The sequence below is a fragment of the Balaenoptera physalus genome, assembly GCF_965194825.1.
Source record: "Balaenoptera physalus genome assembly, chromosome: 3".
In the NCBI taxonomy this organism is placed as follows: Eukaryota; Metazoa; Chordata; class Mammalia; order Artiodactyla; family Balaenopteridae; genus Balaenoptera; species Balaenoptera physalus.
The window spans coordinates 89,271,461-89,292,888 of NC_138890.1; the positions used below are offsets into that span (position 1 = coordinate 89,271,461).

The 21,428-nt window shown below is 38.0% G+C and overlaps 1 protein-coding gene across 14 annotated transcripts in view; it reads right to left on the reverse strand.

Annotated features, from left to right (window-relative positions):
* Positions 1 to 21,418, reverse strand: part of LOC309657290 (uncharacterized protein) — a gene marked incomplete at its 5' end in the record, with an annotated part of 80,763 nt that extends 59,345 nt beyond the window's left edge. For 2 of the 14 annotated variants that reach the window (XM_082454501.1, XM_082454494.1), the window contains one exon: positions 20,892 to 21,418. In XM_082454501.1, the coding sequence (XP_082310627.1) occupies positions 20,892 to 21,418 (527 nt within the window). The other 12 variants (XM_082454496.1, XM_082454502.1, XM_082454495.1 and 9 more) reach the window with 12 other exon arrangements.
* Positions 21,419 to 21,428: the final 10 nt, after the last annotated feature.

Genomic DNA, 21,428 nt, shown 5'->3' on the forward strand with positions numbered 1-21,428 from the left:
TTGAAGTATCTACTTTTAGGTAAATAAAAGACTTCATAACAATTCTCCCACTTTTTGCAACATGGAAAACATATTACTCACAGCATTTTGTCACCACAGGTTGACTTACATAAACAAAATGATTTTAAATGACCAGAACTTAGTCGTTTACCCAATGATTATTGTCCCCTTCAAAAAACAGACAGTTACAGATTTTTAAACATGCCACTTATACAAGACCCACCTGCATATCCAGGCTGTTGCTGACCACCCCCCACCCCCCACTTCACTTTCTTGACCGCTGGAGCTCATAGGACTTTTGCTATGAGCTTGTCTATGAAGTCAGAAATTCTGCAGATCAAGAACAGCCAGGGGGCTTCCCTGGTGGTGCAGTGGTTAAGAATCCGCCTGCCAATGCAGGGGACACGGGTTCAATCCCTGGTCCGGGAAGATCTCACATGCTGCGGAGCAACTAAACCCATGCGCCACAACTACTGAGCCTGCGCTCTAGAGCCCACGAGCCACAACTACTGAAGCCCACGCACCTAAAGCCCATGCTCTGCAGCAAGAGAAGACACAACAATGAGAAGCCTGTGCACCGCAACGAAGAGTAGCCCCCACTCGCCACAACTAGAGTAAGCCCACGCAGCAACGAAGATGCAACGCAGCCAAAAATAAATAAATAAATAAAAATAATTTTTAGGGCTTCCCTGGTGGCGCAGCGGTTGGGAGTCTGCCTGCCAATGCAGGGGACACGGGTTCGCGCCCTGGTCTGGGAGGATCCCACATGCCACGGAGCAACTAGGCCCGTGAGCCACAACTACTGAGCCTGCGCGTCTGGAGCCTGTGCTCCACAACGAGAGAGGCCACGACAGTGAGAGGCCCGCGCACCGCGATGAGGAGTGGCCCCTGCTCGCCGCAACTGGAGAAAGCCCTCGCACAGAAATGAAGACCCAACACAGCCAAATATAAATAAATAAATAAATAAATAAATAAATAAATAAATAAACTTCTAAAAAAATAAATAAATAATTTTTAAAAGCTCCCTTTGAAAAAAAAAAAAAATGAGAACAGCCAGGGGTTGGGCTGCCTAAGTGTTTGCCCCACATCAAAAACTTGTTCTCTGTAAATTGTCTAAAGAATTTTTACTTTACTTTGATATCCATTAAAAATACCTTCAATTAGAGATCTCATTTAGGACAAGAAGCATCTTTACTGTTGTTACTGTTAGCATACCCACACCTTTGGGCAGATAAGGTGTAAAGGGCTGAGAGCTTCTTATTACAAATTATTGTAAATTAGTGCTTTTTCTCAAAGTTAATGGAGATGAAGTAGATGGAGCCAAAGGTGAATGGACTTGTGATGAGGGAGGGGAAAGATAGAGAAGGGAAAGGGCAGGTCTCACTAGGCTGCCTTTGTGAGGATGGGGGGAAGGGACATGCTGAGAGGTGGGAGAAAATTGTGTCAGGAAAAATTGTGGAAGACTTTGAAAAGTGGGAAAAAAGATTACTGGGTGTTCTATGGAAGGTTAGGTGTTATCCAGCCCAAGCTCCCTGGTTATCCACATCTTTCATTGTCTCAGAGCTATCTTATCACTGATAGCTTCAGGAAACAGAGAGTAATATGGTGGGGTTCAGGACACACTGTCCTAAAATACGGCACTTTGGAATATTGAATATTTGAAGCTGCAGGAGTTTGAGAAAACAGAAGCAAGAAGGTGTCTCTGACTTTCCCTTCCCCACCCCACCTCCCTGCCCTTCTCCCCTGAAGCAGTCATAAGACCCTCATGTGGGAGGTGCCCTTCGATACCCAGAAGAAAGGGTCATCCTTATCTCCAAGATGAAAGAACACCAAGAAGAATCCAAGCAGGTCTTGTGAAATTTCTCCAGTTTACTACACTTACCTCATACCCTTTGTCTTACTGTCTTTCTCCATGACTGTCCACTCTTTATCAGACCTAGCATAAAAACAATCAGGTTTAACCATTTCTTTAGGTCTTCATTTCCTTATGAAGGCTCTTATGTCTGGTAAAACTTAAATAAACTCATATGCTTCTCTCCTGTTCATCGGTCTTTGTTGGTTTAATTTTCAGACCCAGCCAAGGACTCTGAGTGTCAAGGAAAATTTTTTCATCTCCCACAAATACAAATAATTCTTGTCCATAGAAACACAAATACATTTTTGTTAGTGGGATGTAATTGATTATTGTCCTGGCAATATTGACCAGTTTGGCATCTGTTACTGAATTCATTTCAGCCTATCTGATTGCCTGTATCTTTATCTGCCCTTTGACTTCTCCTCTGACCTGATTTTTAACCTTCCTGATTCCCCCGTTAAATACCACGTTTTAAAAAAATCTTTGACATACATTCATTTTACATTTGATTGACAGCTATGATTTTCCTTTTTTAAAAATTTAAATTTTAACAATTTAAAACACCATCCTCCAAGATGCCCAGTGGCTTCACCTGACAGAGCCAGGGAACATGCACCGTGGAGAAGTACACCTCAGAGGGAGCCCCAGTACCTCAGCTGGGGCGAATACCAAGCAATACCAGCACTTTAATTTTGTTGACTTTTCCTCCCATTGGCACAAACTCATATAGATCACTGAGTTTTTCTGTTTCTTTGTTTAGTCTTGACCTATGGCCGAAGCTGTAGAACTGGAGTTATAAGTATTCAATGTGTCTATATATATGTGTGTTTATAATTCAGAAAGGCCTTTACCTCTTGGTTAATAACTGTAAAAAGTTTTCCTATCTTTGGAGAATATTAATATACTAGTTAATAAAGTTTCTTAAACAACTCTCTTCTGATTGGTTTATAGACAGCTAAGAATTTACATAAATTGTATATTTCTAGGTTTCCAGAAAATAAGGAAATCAAACATCTAATACTTTAAAAGTGTTGCACTTAAAAATAAATCTATCCTACAGAATGAGCTAAATCAAACATTTTAAGAATTCAAATTTACATAATTTATGTGAACCTTAGATAAATGAGAATAGTTAAATAATTTTCGTTCAAAAAAAAAGAGAACTCTGTCTTCTCTTTGATTTATCAGTATTAAGTATAATATAAATGTATGTCATGGAATAAAAACTTTTCCTTTGCATTGTTAGGTTCAGGATTTGGGTGCCTTCAAATTAAATTGACAAAAGACAGATTAGCAAGAGAAATGATAGATTTTATTTATTTATTTTTGGCTGCGTTGGGTCTCGAGTGCGGGCTTTCTCTAGTTGAGGTGAGGGGCGGGGGAGCTACTCTTCATTGTTTTGGCTTCTCTTGTTGCAGAGCATGGGCTCTAGGCCCTTGGGCTTCAGTGGTTATGGCACGCAGGCTCAGTAGTTGTGGCGCACGGGCTTAGTTGCTCCACAGCATGTGGGATCTTCCTGGACTAGGGCTCGAACCCGTGTCCCCTGCATTGGCAGCCAGATTCGTAGCCACCGCGCCACCAGGGAAGCCCCAAGAAAAGACAGATTTTTATGCATGTACCTATGTATATATAACTGAGAATTTCACAGAAAAATGTGACTCAAAGGGGCGATTAGAATTTGAGGCTTATATACCATCTTAATAGGGACAGGAGCAAAAATAGAAGGGCATTTATGGGAAAACAAATGATTTTTTGGATAGATAAATGGGCCATAGAAAGGAGACAGAGTTTTGTCCCCATGTCTGTTTAGGTGGGGTGCAGAGTCTTCTCATTTCTGGTGATGGGTCAGTCTTCCCTGGTTGCTCCCAGGGAGGGGAGTTATAACAACTAAATTCTTTTGAGTTCTTTGGAAGGCTCTGCTTTTAGGCAGATAAGGCATTTCAGGAACTCAAATGCCTTCTGTTCAAAATAACTTTTGTGCCACAGTGACATATTCTGGACCCCTTCACACACCTTTTATTTTACTTGGATTTGTTTTTCCTAAGCTATAGGTTTATTGATCAAATAAATTGACATTACTCTTACATAATGTTTAGGACTGTGGAAAATGTAGATTTTGTTCAATTAAATTGAGTCATTATTCTGACAAACTTTTTTTGATAGTTGCTTTTATTTTATTTTATTTTATTTTATTTATTTTATTGAAGCATAGTAGATTTACAATATTGTGTTAGTTTTAGGTGTACAGCATAGTGATTCAGTATTTTGCAGATTATATTCCATTATAGGTTATTACAAGATAATGGGTATAATTCTTGTGCTATAGAGTATATCCTTGCTGCTTATCTATTTTGTATGTAGTAGTGTGCATCTGTTAATCCCATACCTTTAATTTGTCCCTCCTTCCTTTCTTCTCCCCTTGGTGACCACAAGTTTGTTTTCTATATCTGTGAATCTGTTTCTGTTTTGTATATGTATTCATTTGTATTATTTTTTATTTTATTTTATTTTTTAAACATCTTTACTGGAGTATAATTGCTTTACAATGGTGTATTATTTTCTGCCGTATAACAAAGTGAATCAGCTATATGTATACATATGTCCCCGTATCCCCTCCCTCTTGCGTCTCCCTCCCTCCCACCCTTCCTATCCACCCCTCCAGGTGGTCACAAAGCACGGAGCTGATCTCCCTGTGCTACGCGGCTGCTTCCCACTTGTGTATTATTTTTTAGATTCCACAAGTAAGTGACATCACATAATATTTGTCTTTCCCTGCCTGACATTTCACTAAGCATAATATTCTCTAGGTCCATCCATGTTGCGGCAAATGGTAGTTTTTTATTCTTTTTTTATGGTTGAGTACTATATATGTACACACACACCACATCTTCTTAATATAATCATCTGTTGATAAGGCACTTAGGTTGCTTCCATGTCTTGGTATTCCGACAAACTTTTAATTTCAACAGCAGTTATGTTTTGTTATGTCAGCTTTAAGATAATTTTCAGGATCTGTAGTTAATTTAAAACCTTGGATTGTTATTAAATTAAATTAATTAGTAAATAATCATTGAATATCAGGATAATTTCTGGGTAAATTAGAATACTGAACCACTGATTATGAAACAAAGTTTGAGATTTATCAACTTTTCATCTTATTTTACATGCTACAGAAAGGCTATATCTTTGAATGTGCTCATTTTTGCCATCTTAAGAGGTGTAAAAGAGATGTGCATTGCTGTAGAAAGTTGTATAAAATGTGTTCACAGGCTAGTTTGCTCAAGTGCTTGTGTATGACATCCAGTTCAATAATCCATCCCTGTCGGGAAGAAAACTTTTCCTTTATCCACTTAGGTTCAACTCATTGTGGGTTTGTGAATTAACTGACAAGCAGAAGAAAAGACAAGGTTTATTTACACCCATGCTCACAGAAGTCACTAAGTAATGAGTAACTCACTGCCTAGCCAGAGGTAAAAGTTTATATACCAACTTAACAAAAAAGAGGCATGTTTAGGGCTTCACTGGAAAGTATGGAAGGTCCTATTGGATGTCATGGTGCTAGTGAGCAGCCGAATTTGCACTTCCTGGTGCTGAGGGTCAGTCTCCTTCCAAACAGGAAAATCTCTCACAAATGGGTCAATGGCAGTTGTATTTTCAGGTGTATCTTCTTAAGTTTAGATAATGTTTCTTTCTGTGGCAGCTGATTGTTCAGGTGTTTTAAGCTTAAAGAAATTTTAATTCCTTCACCCCCATGCCATCATTTTTCTCTGTGAAATAGCAGGTAATTACTTTGGTTGTTTTTTTCTTTTTTTGATTTTGATTCTTTTCCAAGCTATTTTATTTTTTTTAATTTTAAAATTATCTTTTATTGGAGTATAGTTGCTTTACAATGTTGTGTTAGTTTCTGCTGTACAACAAAGTGAATCAGCTATATGTATACATATATCCCCTCTTTTTTGGATTTCCTTCCTATTTAAGTCACCACAGAGCATTGAGTAGAGTTCCCTGTGCTATATAGTAAGTTCTCATTAGTTACCTATTTTATACACAGTAGTGTATATATGTTGATCCCAATCACCCAATTCATCCCACCCCCCCAATAACTTTGTTAAAAGTTATAATTATTAGGGGTAGTTGAGACCATAATAGGAGCAAGAATGACAGAGAAATAAAATTGTACATTTTTTTTTCCAAAAAAGAGTAGGGTTTTTTCCTTTAAAATAAAATAATTTTTTTATTCTCTGGGCTCCTTTACATTTAAAAATTATTGAGGACTCCGAAGAGCTTTTGTTTGTATGAGAAATATAAAAAATATTTATATTTTGATCATTGGAAAGCAGCAATATCAAAGGAACCCATTGCATATTAAAATAATAACATATTTTTATGAACAATATATTTTCTAAAACCAAAAAAATATGGCAATAGCATTGTTTTATGTTTTTGGAAATCTCTCAAATGTCTGGCTTACCAGAAAAAAGCTGGAGTCTCATATCTACTTCTGCATGTAATCTGTTGTAATATTACACATCCCATAGCTTCTGTACTGTACACTTGTGAGAAAGTGAGAATGAAAAAGGCAAATAACATTTTAATATTACTATGAGAATAGTTTTTACTTCATGCATCCCCTGAAAGAGCTTTAGGGCTCTGTCCTTGCTATAGACTGAATGCTTGTGTCCCCCTGAAAATTCATGTGTTGAACCTAATCCCCAATATGTTGGTATTATGAGGTGGAGCTTTTTGGAGGTACTTAGGTCAGGAGGGCAGAGCCTTCCTGAATGAGACTAGCGTTCTTACAAAATAGACTCCAGAGAGCTCTCTTGCCAGCTTCCAATCATGAGAGGACGCCATGAGACTCAGCCATCTATGAACCAAGAAGCGGGGCTCTCACCAGACACTGATTCTGCCAGGACCTTGATCTTGGACTTCTTAGCCTGCAGATTTGTGAGAAATAAATGTTTATATTTTAAGCTGCCCCATATATGGTATTTTGTTATAGCAGCCTGTAGACAGAAATAAACAATAAACCAGTCTATAATAGGAATAGAAAAGAGTTTTATTTGAGCCAAACTGAGGACTGTAGCCTGAGAGACAGATTCAAGGAGCTTTTGCACTGTGTTCCTCTGGACTAGAAAACAGGGGATGCTTATAAAGACAAAACCCACAGAATTACATAAGTTGTTTGTCAAGAGTTAGGATTGGAGCTGACAGGAAGTTAAGGTGCTTGTTAAGCAAGGGTCCAAAATGGTTGCCTAGTTACAAGGGGAGACATTGAAACTGTAAGATTGCAGCTGGCAGCTGCTAGCAGATATTGTTTTGAGAATGGCTGATGGTGTCCTTGAGACTGATGCAGTTTAGAAAATTCAAGTTCTCAGTGTTTCAGGAATGTGTCTGAAACCACACTCACAATGGCCACCTGGCTCCATTTTGAATGCCTGAACCACAATAACTCCATTTTGATTTTTAATTGCATTCTTTTCTTCAATGGTTAAAGCCGATATAGGCCATAAACAGGCTGTTTGAGTTAGCATAAAGTTCAAGCCAAATCTCACATGAGCCAGAATAACTTCCCCATACCCGAATATGTGAAAATTTCTCCCATCAAGCCCAAATGGATTAATACAGTCTTTAAGAAAAGGGTCAGTTTATTCCAGAATATAAAATAGTGTAATGGAGAAAACTTGGAAAGTGAATTTTATTTTCTTTGGTTTTATAATACCTGAGCTTGAAAAGAGGCTGTAAGATATGTTAAATTTTAGCAAAGATTATTGTGTTTTAATGGCTTACTTCCTTGGTTCACTGATTAATAACCTTCAATTGTAATATGAAAGCTCATTCTTTACCTTTTGGGTTATCTGCCTACACAGCAGACATTCTGTGGCTTATAATAATTTTGTTTATTTAAGAAAAAAAAAGAACAAAGTCTTCTTACTTTTGAAAGAACTAAGGTTCTTTACATTCATGTTACCTTATATATTTACTTTTAAAATCTTTTATTGTCATTTTGATTAAATAAGTAACCAAGTATTGTTGCTCAGTAACCCATGATCCTACCTTCATGAAGTGTCCACATATCCTCTGCCAATTCTTTGGAAATTGCCTTCCCCAAATGAGAACCCTAAATTTAGAAAAAATAAAATAAAAATTTCAGGATGTCTTTTACACCTAAAAGTGTCTTTGGATTTGCAAAAGTTTCCTGGGAAAACCACAAAGATTTGGTTCCTCACCTTATAAAAAGAGAGATGCTAAAAATAATTAGGTTTGTTTGAGATGTTCCTATTGTGAGACTTGGATGGGAAGAGTTGTCATATCAGGAGAGATGTTCACTCTTCTCTAGAATAGGTTTGTATAGACAAATATTGAGATAACTTTCAGAGTTTGTGTTCTTTATTGAATGTCTCTAGAGGTTTGCCAGTGCCCTTGCTGTCTATAATAGGATTTAACTCTCAGGAGAAATCAGACCAAAATTTATGAAATAGTATGCATTGTATCCCAATAGAGAATTTTACTTTCTTTCATTCTGATATTATTAGCCACAGTAATAAATGAACCACAGCCATTGAGTCTTTGTAATCTATCTCTATCTATCTTCCTATCTACCTATCTATCTATCCATCTACCTATCCATCTATCTATCCCTCTATCTATCCATTTATCTATCTATCTATCTATCCATCCCTCTATCTATCCATCTATTTATCTATCTATCTACCCATCTATTTATCTATCTATCCATCTATCTATTTATCTATCTATCCATCCCTCTATCTATTCATCTGTTTATCTATCTATCTATCGATCTATCTATCATCTATCTATCTCTTGTAATCTGATGCTTGCCTGAGGACTCTGTTATAAGTTACATCCCAGAGTCTGTGTCTTCAATAAATAAGGACAGTCTTAGAGACTAGTGGGAAAGGACCATAACAAGTACTTCAAACTACTGGCATTTCAAAAAACAGACTCTTGCCCAGGCTTCTGAGTTGATATCACTTAGATAACTTTCAGACCTTACCAACGAACTGAGTCAGAATTTCCAGAACTCTTTTTAGTCCAGAGAGCAGACTGCTGTCCAAGATCCAGCAAAGCAAAAATTAATTACAGAGGACCAAATGGAGTGAAGGGAGAAATGTTATTATGGCTACTTTTTTGGAATATTGTTCAGGAACCCCCTTGTTTGGAATATTGTTGATGTTGTGTTACTGTTTCATTTTTTGGATATATGAAGAAGCCCTTTCTCTTTCTTCTTAAGCAATCTATAACCCACACAACTTAGTAGACTGCTTTTGTGAGCTAAATTAAACATTTTTACATGGTATTTGAGTCTTACTGGCTCTCCCAAATTCAGAAACTTTTACTAAGTCTTGTTGCTTTTCATGATAATGTAGTTATTTGCATACATTCAATAAGACTCTGTCTGCCTTTATATCAGGATACAATTGGACAAATTACTTAGAATTTATGATTTGAGAATGATACCCTTTTAATCAGCTATGACAGGTCATTTTTATGGAAAAAGAAGGTTGATTTTACATACAGGACCAATACCTGTTAAGCCCACCTAGGAGAATTGACTTTCAGGGTCTCACGCCTACAAATGATAAGAAAATGTCATTTTCTGGCAAGCCAGGAAACAGCCTATTTTGAGGACCTCAGAAAGAGTGGAAGTCATCAAATTTATAGGTACTGCAGAAGAAATCTGGTGGAGAGAGGTTTGGGAACTTGATTTCTTAGCCTCAGGATAACAAATAATAGCAGCTTTTAAGATTCCAGTCCAAGATTCCTTACGAAATTTCCCAGTCAGAAGTTTATTTGTGGCCTTAATGCTTAGTGCTTCAGTTTGAATAGCAAACTCAAGGAAGCTTGTATGGTTGGTTAACACTCTTGCTCACAAATTTTCTATAAAAGCCCAGTAGTAGATATTTTTAGCTTTGTAACAGGGCCAGGATCAGGGTGCAGTAAAATGTAGCAAAGCCTTGCCAAGCCATACTGGAGCCCGAGGCAAAAGGGAAAAAGGAAAAAAAGTATTACTGGTCCTGTCTTCATTTAAAATTTTGACATTTTGGTCAATTTGGGGGGCATTCTTTTGATTTTAAAAAATATGCATCAAAGTATTATTCATTCATTTATTCATTACTTAGTTTTTGGTGCCCTCTTAAATCTTGTGCCCAAGGGATGTACCTCAGTTGCCTAACCTAGTCCTGGTCTTGTTTTGTGAGCCATTCTGTGACATTTCTCCACTCTGTCACTGTAGTGAGAAAGCAGCCACAAACAATGTGTCAATGAACGACTGTAGCTATATTCCAATGAATTTTTAATTATGGAGACTGAAATTTGATTTTCATATAATTCTTATGTCACAACAAATTATTCATCTTTTGGTGTTTTTTCAACCATTTAAAAATGTAAAAAACATTCTTAACTTGCAGATTTTGCAAGTTAGGCTTTTGACTGGAATTTGCCTACAGCCTGTAGTTTGCTGATTCCTGCCCTTGCTTCACCTATGTAGACAATCAGGCCAAACCTAATAAAACCAGTTTTTTTTGTGTGTGATTAAGAATAATCTTTGAAATTATCATTATCACAAGGAGAGGAAACTGTAAGGAAAAATTGTGAAAGACTTTGAAATGACAAAATAAAAAATATTACTGGGCATCCCATGAAATGCTAGGTGTTTTCTAGCCCCCTCTTTGTTATGATTTGTAACTTTCATTGCCTCTGAGTAATTTTACCACTTTGTTACTTGTACAAAACTGCTGGTAATGCAGATGACTTTTGCTGATAAAGATGCAATTAATAACTTCCCTGTGAATTTTGACCATTTTTTTGTCTGTTAACAAATTTATTTCAGTACTCTTGATTGCTTCTATTTGTGTCTTGTCTTCAGAATCTCTTTGAACTGGCTTTTTACACTTTTCTAGTTTCCTCAATAATTGAGTAAAACCATTGTTTAACACATGTCTATTTTATTTTTGTACAAGGTTCATGATTTTATCTTAAAAAATATGTCCCTTAATAACTGGTTAAGACAAACATAACATTATAAAAGTCCAGTTCCACACTTAGGAAAAATGAGAATAGCTCTTGGATTATCCATTCAACATTTACTGATCACCAACTATGTGGCAGGGTGTTGGGGATATAAACATGCATAAGGAAGACCAATTCCTTCCTTTGATCTAGTGAACCTCCCAGTACTTAATATTGATTCATCCATTCACTCACTCTCACACTACGAATATTTATTGAGGTCTACTGTTAGTACTACAGCTCAGTCCCATTTGGGTTGAATAAACTTTTCCAATCTGATCTTCATGTCTTACTAACATGTTTAACAATGTTGCTGTGGGAAAAATGTGTTATGTACTTCAAGCAACTTTTGTTGATTAAATAAAAACCTTAGTAACATTTCTACAGCTTTCTCAAATAGAGGAGGTAAAGGTCCTACTCTCATAATTTCTCATCACTACAAGATTAGTAACAATTTACAAACGAATTTTAAACTACTCTGTTATATTGGGAACTGCCTATATTATCCATGGACTGCAGATACTTTTCCTAATGATGCTGTTATTGTTGTGAATGTTTCTTGAAATTCTTCTTTGGAATTGCCTTCAAACGTAGAAGTACACTTGAAGTGTAGAAGTACACTTGTGAATACCCCAGTGTAGAAATTCATCCATTTAAGGAGGATTTTATTTTAGGAAGAGCCAAAAGTCTTTTGGAAAGAATTTTGGTCTCATTTTACAGATATGAGACTAAGGATTGAAAATGATAAGGTTTTAGATGACCTCCTTTCCACCTTGAGTCTTTTACTACAAGAAAAGTAGAAATCATCCAAAAGCATTTTAGCATTTTAAAGTATATAAAGTATTAAGTATAGAGTACTAAATGAAGTTTCCACTTGAGTACTTCCAATTCTGCTCCCCTACCTGATTTACCAGTGGGTACTACTATTAACAATATGAGGTGTATCAACGCCAAATTATTTAGGAGTTTATAAAGATAGATGTAAATATGCTAATCACACATATGTTCTGAAAACCTAGAATTGTGGAATTCCTTGGAGGTCCAGTGGTTGGGACTCCGTGCTCTCACAGCTGAGGGCCCGGGTTCAATCCCTGGTTGGGGGACTAGGATCCCACAAGCCGTGCGATGCAGCCAAAAAAAAAAAAAAAAAAAAAAACCCAAAAAAACCTAGAATTGTGTGATACATACTTGCCTACAGTTTTCCTTTTACTCTTAACCATTATGGGCATTTGGTATATAATAAAGGTGATGTTATAGATCAGAGTGTTATCACTACACTTAAAAGATATTATCCGGTGAGTACAACTCATGTCCACAGATTCTTCAGCTAGTTTCAATAATGATCAGCATTTCTCATGTCTCCCTCCTGCCTTTTTCTGCAGTACCATTTGAAAGTAAGTTGTAAATACCATGACATTTCACCTTAAATCTTTCAGTCTATATCTCCTTAACAAAAAATATATAATCATAATATTCTTTTAATGACTAAGAAAATTAAAAATAATTATGTAATATTATCTAATATCCAGTCCACATTAAAATATCCCCAACTGTACAAAAGCAATTTTCTTAGTTGTTTTGTTACATTATTTTAAAGTAGAATCCATTCTAGGTTCACATATTTCATTTGGTATTTTTGTTTCTTCGGTCTCTTTAGATTTATTTCAGATACCCCACCTTTTTTTCATTTCTTTCTTCATGAAGTGAATTTTTGAAGAGTCTAGTTTAGATGTCTTATAAATTATTGTCCTATATTCCTTTCTTTAAAACTCAGGTTTATTAAGATATAATTTATACAGTGTAAAATTCATCCTTTTTAGTGGATAAAAGGATAATTCATCCTTTTTAGTGGATGAGTTTTGAAAAATGCATTCAGTCATATAACCACCACCACCATGATCAGGATATAGAATACTTCTAACTCCCCCCAAAATTCCATTCTACCTCTTTGTAGTAAACCCCTCCCTCCACTGCCAGATTCTGGCAACCACTGCACTGTTTTCTGTCCCTACAGTTTTGCCTTTTGGGGAAAGTCATGTAAATGGGATCATACAAGATGTAGCCTTTTGAGTCTGACTTCTTTCACTTAGTGCAATGTGCTAGAGACTTATCCATTGTGCAGATGTACCATAGTTTATCTATTTACCAGTGGAAAATGTTTGTGTTCAGGTTTTGACAATTGTGAATAAAGCTGTTATAAACATTTACATAAAGGCTTTTGTGTAAACATATGTTTTCATTACTCTTTGGTAAACATCTAGGATTAGGATTGCTGGATCATATGGTAACTGTGTGTTTATAAGAAACTGGCAGAATGTTTTCCAAAGAGTTTTCCGAAGTGTTTTCCAAAATGGCTGTACCATTTTGCATTTCCACCATCAGTATATGAGAGTTTTAGTTGTTCTACATCCTTGCCAACACTTGCTATGTCAATCTTTTAAATTTTAGCCATTCTAATAGGTGTGTGATGGTATCTCATTATGAGTTTAATTTGAATTGCCTTAATGAATGATGATGTGGAGGCCTATGTTTCGGGGGCAGGAAAGGATAGTTTCTGGACTGAGTGCCATTAGAAGTACCCTACCCCCCCAAAACATTAAAGTCATTTCTCTATTGTCTTCTTTTTGTTCCCTCCTTTTACGCTTTCTCTCTTTTGGCTTAGATTATAAACCAATCCTGGATGCTTGTCTCAGTCTAGTCAGAAGGATGCCAAAATTTTCCCAACCCTGAAATTTTTTACATGCTTGTGAGAATAAGAGTTTCTCTACCAAAGGAAGAAAATGAGTTAAAGTTAGGAATTGTTAGGTACGTCTTGAAAATTGTTATAAATGGTAGCATACACAAGTAGCTTTATCTCTCTGTCTCTTGCTCCCACTTTCTCTTTCACACACACACACGTACGCGCACCTAACATGTAGTCAAAGAACTGATGGTTTCACAGAAAATGTGTTCCATGCTCATGTTTTATTTTAGAAACTATTATTCCCCCATTAAGCCACCCTTCAGAATTTCTATTCAGAGTAATCATTCTCCAATTTGATCTTAGCATATATTCCCTACACCATGTCTGAAAGGATTATTAATTTTCTTCATAGACTATTCTCCAAAACTCCATCTATAAGAAGAGACTATGAAGCATATCTCAGTACTGTTGAGGTGCAGTCTGGAATAGAAAGGCACAGTCAGAAATGAGACATTTAAGGGGTGATGGGAGGCTGGTTGGTAATGAAAGTTGGTGAAACAGCATGAAATAGGCAATACAATTTAAAGTAGGTTTTTAGGGTTAATTTCCCTTAGAATTAAAGTTCCTTTTGAAGTAACAAATTTTCTTGCAGTTCTTTATAGATTCTTGTCACTTGACCATGTGCTCCACGTATCTTTTTAGTGAAGATTCTAACACACTTTAGTACTCTTAAGACTTCAAAGTAAATTTTCTTCTTTTTTTTATTTATAAGAATGTGTAGCATGTTGGTCATAGGGAGATTATTATTTATCATTTCATGGTTGACATGGAAAACAGTTATATTAAGTTTAGAAATAGAGTTCCTCTAGATCCACAGCACAGGAAAAGAGCACCTATCACTATCTGCAGTTTTGTTACCTGTCGGTAAGTAAATGCCTTTGATTTGTAGTCCAATAAAGATTCAAATTATTCTAATTAGATTTGATTCACTAATGTTTAGGAATGTCAATTTTTACAAATATGGAAGAAAATATATCGATTTGCCAGGGAAAATCACTGGCAAATCAATAGGAATTGGGAAGAAGTCCTGATTCCCCATATTCTTCCCCAAGACACACACACACACACACACACACACACACACACACACACACACACACTTAATTCCAACATAAGATTGAAATGAATATATAAAGTGAAAGGACAATAAATCACAAAGAACAGCATGCTTCCTATAACAGTGGTTCTCAGTTTTCTGGATCTATTCCCCTGGAAGGGGCAAAAGACCCTAACACCCATATTTCTCATTTCCATTATTAGGTGAGGGTGGGAGAGGTGACTCTTAATAGCAAGTGTTGCTGAATAACCAAATTTAGAGCAGATTATGTTTATGTCTGCTTTCACAATTGGATGATAGATAATATAATTTTTAATCCCTGTACCCTAGTCTTAACATTTAATTAGTGGGAAATAATGGACTCCAAATAGGGTTGATTCACTTGCTTCACAACATACTGTAGGCATAACTGAACAAACACATAAAAAACTAAATTAAAGATAAACAAACAGTAATGTATAATTCAAAAGCAAGTAGAACAGAATTGAAACCCGAAGCTACTCAAGGTAACACAGGTGGTATACTGATAAAGTGTGTCCTTCCAGAAAGTTGAGGGAATTGATGTAATTTGTGAGGTTAAAGAGAATAGTTGCTAAAATCATTTCTTACATTGTTTCCACACTTAGGTATGACTCTATTTTTAGAGAAAAATAAAAAAATATTTTAGAGAAGAAAAATAACTTTAAAAAGTACTTTATCATCCCTTTCTATATCCAAAGAGAAGTATCTACTCCCTGAGTGGCGATAAAGAATAACATCTTATCACTTGGCTAAGTAGGCAACATAAAACAAGAAAATCCCATAATCCAGGGATTAATGAAGCCAGCCGTTTCAGAAAGAGGATCAGAGGAGAGGTGGGAGTTACTTCACATCACCACTCCAGCCACCCTTCCTCTGTCTCCCACCTGCCCCAGGAGGGATGACACCTTGAATGGTTCTTTCAATCCCCGTAGTTTGTGGATCCTGGTTATGATTGTTTTATCTCTGGAAGGAGAGATAAAACCCGTATTATAAAGGGAACAGGTTAGGAAGGGGCAACCTGATACTTGTGATCAGATTTGGGAGTGGAGCAAACAAATTTGGAGCATAGACATTTGATTGATTATTATACTGATACCACAAATTGTCAACATTTAGAATTGTGGCTTGCCATTTCTGAGTCACTAAAAGTAAATATTATTATCTCTCTTTTGTTTATTGTGAGCACATATATAACTATTCTAAAATTATAAAATAAGAAACAAAAATGTTATTAAACTTAAGAGGGAAAAACGTTAAATTGGTTAGAGAGTCACATGTAACTTAATTCTTTCTAAAGGCCCTATTTTACCAGTTGAAAATAAGAAAATACCAGTTATAATATAGGAGATAGCTGGGCACAGAATTGAGGGAATGTAAATGGTAGAACATCTTTGTGTTGTATTAATTTCATTTAAATAGAGGAAAAGATAAATAATATGTGAATCTTAAGCAAAAAGTAAAGGAAAATAAAATAAACCCCTACATTTGCCTCAATGACCACATTAACCTATACAAAAGTGGGAGAACAATGAATTCTTTGTATTAACTCTTGGTTAATTGTTTCCTTTCATGAGCTTGAATTAATCTTTGGAGAGTTATGGATAATTGATTACTTCGCTTTCTCTTTCTCCCATTAAATTGCATGAAGTCTTAGTTTCACAGGACTGTTTGGTGAATACATTTTCTATTCCCACAATAACAAAGTACCACAAATGGAGTGATTTAAAACAACACCTTTTTATTATTTCATAGTTCTGTAGGTCAGAAATCCTGGCGTGGGCTCAGCTGGAGTCTCTGGTCAGGTTCCCATGGGGCTGGAATCAAGGCATCAGTGGGGCTGTGCTCCCTTGTTGTTCGGGCTCTTCTTCCATGCTTATGCACTTGTTGGCAGAATTCAGAATTCTGTAGAATGGAGGGCTGGCCTTCTCACTGGCCATCAGCCAGGTGCAGCCCTCTCTGCAACGTGAGAGTTTGCTTCTTTAAGGCCAAAGGTAAAGCAACCGCTGCTCCTTTGAATCTCCCTTATTCTGACTTCCAGACTGTCTTTAAAGATTTCACATGACTACATCAGGCACACCCAGAATAATTTCCTTTTAAAGTGCAACCGATTAGCGACTTTAGGTGCTGGTGATTCAAGGGTAAACAAAGTAGGCCTTAATTCTGGTGATAGTCAACTAATAGTAAAATAAAATACCACAGCTGGAGACTCTGGTAACTGCTGTAAAGGAAATGAACAGGGTGGTATGACACCAGGGAAGAGCTTTTGTGACAGGAGGTGGTACCTGGGCTGAGACCTGGAAGATGAGCATGAATCAGTCATGGGAAGAACTGAGGGAAAACCAGTGAGGTACCAGTTGCACTTTTATATTGTGCCTGAAACAAACTATTAAAGAGTACAGATCAGTTCCTTAAGGGAATTCTCTGAAAGCTTGCTAAGTTATCTCTATCTTTGGCTTTGAGTATTGCAGCAAAAACACAATTCAATAATGGATTAAATTTATTGAACACTTGGGGTGTTGCATGATTTCCAGATGCATAAACAATGTCTTCTGCCCCCAGAGTGTCCTTCTAGGTCATCCACTGCACCTACCACAATCAGTGGGACCAATGGCACGTTAACTGATCTCTACTTACATCACTGGTGCCATAGGATGTTTTAGCCATTAATAACAACCATCATTAGCCAACTGTAAGCATGAAAGCTTTTTATATGTGGGTGTGTTTTTATAGGCAAATGTGAATTTCAAAGTGAGTACATATATTCTACATCAGCAAAGAAGAAAATGCTTTTCTTTTAAACTGTTTTCAACATTTTAAATTTATGTGCTGGCTTTCAGTGTGAATCTATGTTATAATACATATCTACTCCAGGTCTGAATTTTATTCAAATATGTAAATATTTTATATTGTAGAATCCATTATTTCACCACAATGTTATACACTGAAATAAGTCATATGAATATACATGTTGCTATTTTGGGGTTCTTCATTTCTTACCTATCCATCATCCCCTCCTCTCTACCTAATTCATAAATTAAGTTACTAAATCCTGAAAACTCCACATAAAAAATGTTTCTCAATCCCACCCCTACTTCATTATCCCCACCATGCTGGCCTTAATTCATGCTTTTAAGGCCCATCCATTGATCTTTCAAACAGTCTTAACTGGTCTTCCTGCTAAGAGCCTCTTCCTACTTTAGTCCATTTTCTATACAGTAGCCAGATTATCTTCCTAAAAACTGAGCAAAGTCCCTGTCCTCATGGAGTTTACCCTCTTCCACTAGAGACTAAAAGTGAAAAAAATGACAAAACAGACATGTGCTAATGAAATATAAAGAAAATAAAAGCACTGTAAGAGGAAAAGTAAAGGAAGGTGTAATTTTATTTCAGTTTAACTGAGATATAATTGACACACAGCACTATAAAATTTAAGGTGTACAGCATAAAGAGGAAGTAATTTTAGACAGGGTGGTGACATTTGATTATAACAAATGTTAATGCTCTCCAGCCAAAGACCAACAGGAGCACACCCATAGTTAAACCAAGTTGAGTTTACTGACTTGTTACAAAAAAGCACATAGCACATGTGAGGAATTGTGGAGAGTCTCAATAAGAAGGTGTAAAAGACTTATAGGATTGGGCTTGTGCTTGGTGATTTTGAGGAAGGTTTAAGGCTTTGCTCTGGATTGGATGCTGTCAGGAAGCAGAGGTTATTCTATGATTGGATATTTTAATAATTGTTATCTAGAAGGTAGGAAGAGTGGAGCAAGGCTTAGGTTGTAATTGGTCAAGAAACAGTAATCACTTATATTAGGCAGAATGTTTGGTCATTTCTGTGGTTTGGAGTGTTCTTGTGTTGGTTGTGTTCAGACATGATTATGGAGGCATCTTATTTTTTTCTTGTCTATTATGATCACAGAGTGGCCATGTTCGATGTTGATGTTTTGTGAGATTGTTTTTGTACAACAGAACACTCAAACCTAGTTGAGAATGCCTGTAACACCAAGGCCTAGCAAATAGTTCCAGGCCAGCTCCTGGTTGTTCAGGCTGCTTTCCTTTTTCTCATTAAAAAGGCCATCCAGTACTATAATTGTCTCTAAATTGCAATTTATTACTCTTACTCATAATTCTGTCTCCTGAATATTTAGAATACTTATCAGTATTATCACTTAAGGTAATGAGTTCTAAAACTCATTATAGCTCTGGTGGCAACAGTAGTAGCTTAATCCTTGTTAAAACATATGAAACCCTCTGCTACATGCTGTGGTACAGCAGCCACCTGCTTGTGGCTGAATGGCTCTGGAATTGGAAGAACCAGTGCTGTAAATTTCAGAAACCACTTCAAAAGTCTCAGAGTCACTTGCCTCATCTCTGAAAACAAGAAGCTGTAGTTAGATTTTATGTGTAGTTCTGATAGGTCTGCATGGTGCCAGGCTGTTTGTGTAGTAATCACATGGGGAGCTTGTTAAAATCAGGTAAAAATTCTAGGCCTCCAACTCCAGAGTCTAATTCAGCCTAAATTTTTTGAGATTCCTTCATGTTGTTTCCCTCCCTCCCTTCCTTTTAATTGCCGAGTAGTGTTCTATCGAATGAGCATACCAGTTTAGCCATTCTTCTACTGATGGACATCTAGGTTGTTTGTAGATTTTAATTATCATGAATAAAGATGCTATGAACATTTTTGTACAAGTCTTTTTGTGTGTATAGTTTTTATTTTTCTTCGATAAATACCTGTAAGTGGATTTGCTAGGTCATAATGTGTGTTTAATTTATATGAAGCTAATGGGTCCACAATTTTGACACAGAGAGAGTAATAAAAAGGCTCAGAACACACTCTCCTTTTGCTCAAAGTGTAGCCTGGAAGAGATGCAAAGGATTTGTTACAAGGCCTCAGGTAACCCTGTCACTCCTAACCTCCCTTCCTCACCAGTGAAGCTCTGGGGCCCTGAAAGAACCCTTTAAAGTCAGAGGGATGAAAGCTGTGTGGATAATACCTGTAGGCAAATGCAGTTTGGGCAGTGCCTTGATAGAAACGTATGTAAAACCCTTTGATGAATCTTTGCCTCTAGGTTTCTTGGAATTCCATCTCACTGTTCTTAAGCTCAGAAAGGGAGATCCCTGAATGCTGGCAGACCAAAAATAAAAGTGATTCCTGACAAAGAGGCCTCTATTAGCAAAGGTTTGATGGTACGTTGGGTGAAGGTGGGGTGAGGCTGGCCACTGCGGTGGGAAAGTCAGGCATGCTCAAACAAAGGTTTCTACGCTGACAGGCCTTGAATATTGCAATACTGCTTCCTCAGTCAGTTCTCTCAGTTACCCTCAGTAGCTTTTAAAAACATCGGCCCCCTTCCACCCTTCAGTATGTAACCAGCCTCCACTTAAAGTAGAGACCATCTGAAAGGAACTCTTTCACTTTCCTACCAAAGATGTCCACCTATCTGTATTCAACCTTGATCTATCCTTTCCCCCTTCCTTCCAGTCACAGTGAAGACGGTATCCCTCCCAAGGTAATCGTCACTCCATCTTCTCAGGGGCCTTGTTGTATTATCTCTGCTCATTTCCCTACTTCCTCCTTTATCCTGGCTCATTCCCATCAGCATGTCCAATTCCTTGCGACAGCCTCTCCCAATTTCTCCCTTGTGAAAACTAACCTTCTCTCAACACCAGGTACTGCTCCTAGCTATTGCCTTCTTTCTCTGGTCTCGTTGTAGTCAAATCTTCTAAAAGGTTGTCTGGCAAGACTATTTCCTCTTTTTCATCTGGGTCTCCCAAGTCTGCCTAGAACTTTTTATCTTAGAGCAGGCACTGCATAATCATTTTTAAACTACTGTACCTGATGGATGGATAGATGGGACTTGGAGGGTGCAGACGATAAAGTCATCCATAAGCTTGCAGCCTGGGATGTTGGATGACTAACTGGGTTGAAAAAACTGTTTATCTTTCTGGCGTGTATAAATAATTCGATATATGCTTTCATTCTGAAATAAAGTTACGGAAAGTCAGTAGTCTGTCACAAGCAACAAGTATGCAAACAAGTGGAGAAACACTGCAGTGCCGCACTACCTGCTGTTAGTCCCTCACGTGAGAACTAGGGTCCGCACCAGCCCAGGGCCGCGCATCTGCCACTCCACCCGAGGGGCCGCCGGGGACCCAGGTCGGCCTTCAGGCGGAATCGGGTTTACCTATTCTTCGTCGCCCGGGTCTCCGAGTCGGGAGGTGGGGGTGAAAGAAAGAGCCGAGCGGCTCCTGGCCAATGGCAGTTCTTGAACTTGTACCTAGAGACGTCAGCGCGGCAGGGCAAACGGATGCCACACAGCTGGCTCGGAAGCGTCTCCTCCCGCCCCACAAAAGGGGCGTGGGCTACGCGAAACCTTGGGCGACAGGAGGGAGGGGCGCGCGCCGCTCCCCGTGAGCCCCGCACCCTCGCCGGCCCGCTTCCCAGCAGTCCCCGCCTAGCGGCCCGTCCCGGGTGAGCAGCCGGGCGCCCGCGCCCCCGCCCCCGGCCCGAGCGCGCCGCTGCCGCGGCTCCGCCCCCTCCCCGAGCAGGCCGCGCGCTCCTGCGGCTCCGAGCTGTGTCGCGGGCGCGCGCCGCCAGCGGAGCCGCAGTTAAAATGGTCCGAGCCGGACCCCGCGTTCCCCGTGCCGCCGTACTGACTGACTGAGCCGGCAGGCTCGCTCCCTCCGTCGCGTCCCCAAAGCTAGCTCCCATCGTTCTCCGG